This window comes from Tachysurus vachellii, chromosome 6 (genome assembly GCF_030014155.1).
Source record: "Tachysurus vachellii isolate PV-2020 chromosome 6, HZAU_Pvac_v1, whole genome shotgun sequence".
In the NCBI taxonomy this organism is placed as follows: Eukaryota; Metazoa; Chordata; class Actinopteri; order Siluriformes; family Bagridae; genus Tachysurus; species Tachysurus vachellii.
In genome coordinates this window covers 329306-335100 of record NC_083465.1, presented here as the reverse complement: position 1 = coordinate 335100, position 5795 = coordinate 329306, and the positions used below count along the sequence as shown (strand labels likewise).

Below are 5795 nucleotides of genomic sequence, written 5' to 3'. Positions count from 1 at the left end.
ACAACAGAACAGTGTTGTGGAGCACAACAACACAACGCTCTGACAAGCGACAGAGCAGAATTCAGAGTTCTAACCACAGTCAGTTGAGAGACCTGAAGGACAGCAGCTCAGTTCTGCTACTCAATTACTCTGATCACTAAATCACCAGGGTGTGAATAACAGAGCAGACACACACACACACACACGATACACACACAGGTTCTGTGCTGGTTAGAACACAGAGGACGTCATTGTGTGAGACGGTTTCTGAGCTGCTCCTCTTTACAACCAGAACACTTTTATTTTCCTTTGGTTTTGGTTTATAGCTGGGTTTTAAACTGCAGTCTGATAATCAACTGCTCACACATCAAAGCCCCGCTGCAGCTGATATGTTCACACACACACACACACACACACACACACACACACACACACACACACACACACACACACGCCCTCCAGTAATCTGAGCTCAGAGCTGCTTTATTGCTGATTCGTTATAGTGCAGATTAGAGATGTCGCAGTTTGTTCTTGCAGCCATGTAAGTGTGTGTGTGTGTGTGTGTGTGTGTGTGTGTGTGTGTGTGTGTGTGTGTGTACTGCTGGGTGTGTCTGTGGGATTGTGTACAGATTGTGTCTCCTGCATGAAGCAATTCAAGACAGACTTTAAGGTGTGGTTCTTCTACTAAAACCTGCCAGAGTTACAGCAGAGTTTACCAACCAACCAACACCCCCCCCACACACACACACACCCACCCACACACACACACACACACACACACAGAGTCAAGGAGAAATTCCTTATAACTGTTAAAGGTTTACGTTCCTGCTCAGGAGCGTCACGTCTCAGCAAACCACAGAAACACATTCACAGACTTGTGCTCACATACCAACTGACGTGTGTGTGTGTCTGTGTGTGTGTGTGTGTGTCTGTGTGTGTGTCTGTGTGTGTCTGTGTGTGTAGGCTTTGTGATTGTGGTCTATTGCTGACCTTACTGATATTACAGAAACAGCTAACAAGTTAGTCAAAATGGAAAGCCCCGTCTCTCACTCACTCACACACACACGATAAACTCGGTGTGCCAGTCTAGCCTGTGGCAGATTAGCTGGTTGTGTGTGTGTGTGTATGTGAATTTTGCAAAGGTCAAAGGTCAGAGGGATGAGTCACACTGTTCAAACTTGACGCCCACAAAACGCAAACACGCCGTAGGGAATTGTGGGAAATCACAAACCAGAACATTCTGTTGTCTGGGCGTTAAAACAAACAGAAACCAACATTCCCGCTGGTGCCATGGAACGTGTGTGTGCGTGTGTGTGCGCGTGTGTGTGCGTGTGTGTGTGTGAGAGAAAAAGTCTGAACTGCACCGTGCTGATAAACACTTTAATACTTTGCATCTTCTGTGTTCTCAAACTGTGTTATTTCTCTGAGTGCTTGTTAAAGTGCACAGCAGGAGACACACAGTTGGTTCTAGAACAAAACGACGTCACATCTTCACTCACAAACTGGTTTCTAGCAGGAAACAAATGTTCTATAATGTTCTATAAAAGCCCGCGGTTGCAGGAGGTCAAGCTGTTGTACTCTAGAAGCTGTAGTCAGGTCTTAGCATGTGAGAACAGAAGTGCTGGGATTATGGAACACAACAAGGACCAGTTTACAGGAATAATCCAGCGCCGCACGACCCAACGTTCTGAAATACACTGTCCAGACAGAGGAGGTCCGGAGTGTGTGTGTGTGTGTGTGTGCACAGAGCCGTGTGCCGGAGGACGCTTAACGGGGCCGTGTGCCGGAGGACGCTTAACAAAGCCGCATGCTGGAGGACGCTTAACACAGCTGTGTGCTGGAGGACGCTTAACACAGCTGTGTGCCGGAGGACGCTTAACAAAGCCGCATGCTGGAGGACGCTTAACACAGCCGTGTGCTGGAGGACGCTTAACAAAGCCGCATGCTGGAGGACGCTTAACACAGCTGTGTGCTGGAGGACGCTTAACACAGCCGTGTGCTGGAGGACGCTTAACAAGGCCGCGTGCTAGAGGACGCTTAACACAGCTGTGTGCTGGAGGACGCTTAACGGGGCCGTGTGCCGGAGGACGCTTAACAAAGCCGCGTGCTAGAGGACGCTTAACAAAGCCGCGTGCTAGAGGACGCTTAACAAAGCCGCGTGCTAGAGGACGCTTAACAAAGCCCTGTGCTAGAGGACGCTTAACAAAGCCGCGTGCTAGAGGACGCTTAACAAAGCCCTGTGCTAGAGGACGCTTAACTAGCAACTTTAAAACATTACAAAAATGATGTGTATAAATATCACCTGCAGCCAGAACCTGAGAGGTTTCTACTGCTATGTGTTAGAACATGTGCTACTGTGGCCTGGGGGCGGAGCCTCACTCTGGGACCAAACACACACACACAGTACCAGTGATTGCTTGGGCAAGTTTCCACCCCAGGGCACTTTGAAGTGTTCCTTATACCTATTAGAGACGTCACACCCTGCATCAGGTGTCAGAGAGCAGCCTGATATTAACACATTACACAGTGTATAAAAACCTGCAGCCATTAAACCACCTCACCACACCTGCAGCACCTAACACTGGTAAACACACCCCCTATTACAGGTAAACTCCGCCCACACACGCCTAACACTGGTAAACTCCGCCCACACACGCCTAACACTGGTAAACTCCGCCCACACACACATAACACTGGTAAACTCCGCCCACACACGCCTAACACTGGTAAACTCCGCCCACACACGCATAACACTGGTAAACTCCGCCCACACACGCCTAACACTGGTAAACTTCGCCCACGCCCCCCTATTACAGGTAAACTCCGCCCACACACGCCTAACACTGGTAAACTCCGCCCACACACGCCTAACACTGGTAAACTCCGCCCACACACGCCTAACACTGGTAAACTCCGCCCACACCCCCTATTACAGGTAAACTCTGCCCACACACGCCTAACACTGGTAAACTCCGCCCACACACGCCTAACACTGGTAAACTCCGCCCACACACGCCTAACACTGGTAAACTCCGCCCACACACGCCTAACACTGGTAAACTCCGCCCACACACGCATAACACTGGTAAACTCCGCCCACACACTCCTAACACTGGTAAACTTCGCCCACGCCCCCCTATTACAGGTAAACTCCGCCCACACACGCCTAACACTGGTAAACTCCGCCTACACACCCCTAACACTGGTAAACTCCGCCCACACACGCCTAACACTGGTAAACTCCGCCCACACACTGGTAAACTCCGTCCACACGCCCCAACACTGGTAAACTCCGCCCACACACCTAACACTGGTAACATTACATTTGTGTTTAGTAATTTGAGTAATTTAGAATTTTGTGGAATCCCTTCAGAATGCTAATAGATGCTATTAAAATATAATAAGAACTGTATCTGTCAGGTGTGCGTTAATTAGGTGTACGTGGACGGGCGTTACCCGTGTTGGGTGAAAGCAAAGGTATGTGCGCCCTTGGGTGGAGTGAGAGGTATTTGAACACGTGTGGTTAATTCTGCATTGCTTGTGGTTGTACATTAAGCACAGGCGTTAGGGAGCTAAACACAGCTCAACCCTGTGTTCAGGTGCAGTAAGCACAGGTTTAGTGGGTTTTGCTACATTAGCACAGGTTTCAGGGTAGTTCAATGCAGGTGATGTGGATTTCTTCTGTTTGCTATGTTCCATGCTTATATACAGATGTTAATGTGTACCTGTGTTGGTTGAAGGCAGTAGGATTGGCACGAGTAATCCAGGTGTGAGCAGGTTGATGTTTATGTCTTTGTTTTGACGGAGATTTTTTCTGCGCCGTCCCTTTAACCAGCTGAACGCGCGGCCAAAGGTGTTCCTCCTCCTGGATCTCTTGCCCCGCTTACTCTGTCGCTCCTGGGCAAAAACTTCCAGCATGTCCTGGGGAATCAAGTCACCCACTGATTCACGGCCACTTGACATTACGCCACCTAGTGGAGGAAAATGAGCAATTAGTAACTATTAAATAAAAAGTATTAATAATAAGAGACACCACAGAGCTGCTGCTGAGTTTTGGACTCTGATTGGTCAGAAGGTGTTGATTAATTCTCTCTAACAGCTCTGACTGTAGCGCAGATTTATATTAATGTACTCACTCTGATGTACCTTATCGTCTCCATAGCAACAGCTGATTCACAGAGATGTGTATTTTAGTGAGTGGTGTTTACTGGCTAGTCAAGTGTTCAGCAGCCACAACACAGCTTTCACAGTTAGCATGAAAGCCTGTGATCCCTGAGACTCATCACTCAGACTGATCACACAACCAGAAGCCAAACTCAGTGTCTGTGGGTTAAAGTACAGAGCAGTAAACGTGTCGTGGTTATGAGTGAAGGTTCTACTGCACCATTTAACACAATGAGATTTAGGACATGCAGCTGCACAGAGCCTCTCCCTTCATTCCTAATCACACAGTCACACACTCCACCCTTTACACCACACACACACACACACACACACACACACTCTCACAAACACTTAATAAACAAGCATTAGCGTGCCCTGACACATTCTTAAGCTTTAGGTTAATATTCTTAACAGAGAGAGAGAGAGAGTGAGAGAATATTGTTTGGGAAAAGGGTGTGGAAAGGTACCAAGCTCGAGCAAGATTAAAAAGCTCTTCTTTCACACACACACACACTTCATTATATACCTTCAGTCAGTGATATCACCTCACTGTTAAAAACTCCATTTCCTGTGTGTGTGTAGAAGAAAGTAGGTCTAAACCTGTACACACACTGACAAATTACAGGCAACAAAAAGTCAACAATGTTGTATTGTGGTTTACGCCTTTGGTTCCACGATGCAGCTTAAATACAAACAAAGTACAAAAGTTTGTGGAGTGAAAGTGAATCTGAGGAAACACACCAACACTAACGAGTCGTGATAACACACAGACTCGCCCTCACACACTTCTGCTCATTTATTATCATGAAAATCAACAAAATGTGAAATGGTTTTTTTCCACGCTGTCCACTGTCCTTTTGCACCTCATGGCTAACTGCTTCGCTACGCTCGCTAACGACGGCTGGAGTTTGAATTTAAACAGACTCATCATTGGTGAGACTGCAGGTGTTCAGATCACGCTAAGAAGCTAACTGAAAGCTAACGTTTCACTACCGACATGAGGTGCAGGCAAGAAATAAAGAAATTAGCATCAGTTAGCCTCTGTATAAAAGCTTTATGGATAAGTTAGCATCAGTTAGCCTCTGTATAAAAGCTTTATGGATAAGTTAGCATCAGTTAGCCTCTGTATAAAAGCTTTACAGATTAGTTAGCATTAGTTAGCATCAGTTAGCCTCTGTATAAAAGCTTTATGGATAAGTTAGCATCAGTTAGCCTCTGTATAAAAGCTTTACAGATTAGTTAGCATTAGTTAGCATCAGTTAGCCTCTGTATAAAAGCTTTATGGATTAGTTAGCATCAGTTAGCCTCTGTATAAAAGCTTTATGGATTAGTTAGCATCAGTTACATCAGCACCCACTAACCTAAATGTAACTACATGTGGTGAATTAGACATTTTTTACCTAGTTAGTAATGATTGTTATCCAGACAATCAAATTTTTGTAAATCTGTTTATAGCTAGCATTAGTTAGCATCACAAACAAATGTATGCTAAATGTGTTTTTCTTTTTAATTAAAACTGATTTCTGAAGTCAGTTTTTAATAATAGCAAAGATGACAAGGGGACAAAAGCCAACAGAGGGGAAAAACAGAGAAGCCGATGCCTTTATTCACTCTGACGAATCAGATTACACCATGTTGATTCGTTATGTCAC

At 46.0% G+C, this 5795-nt stretch overlaps 1 protein-coding gene across 2 annotated transcripts in view; it reads right to left on the bottom strand.

The window, feature by feature from the left end:
• Positions 1 to 5795, bottom strand: part of si:dkey-157l19.2 (uncharacterized protein KIAA1522) — a 21846-nt gene that overhangs the window by 10125 nt on the left and 5926 nt on the right. For both annotated transcript variants that reach the window (XM_060871572.1, XM_060871571.1), the window contains exon 2: positions 3705 to 3950. In XM_060871572.1, the coding sequence (XP_060727555.1) occupies positions 3705 to 3942 (238 nt within the window). In that variant the 5' untranslated portion in view covers positions 3943 to 3950. The remainder of the gene's footprint in view (positions 1 to 3704; positions 3951 to 5795) is intronic.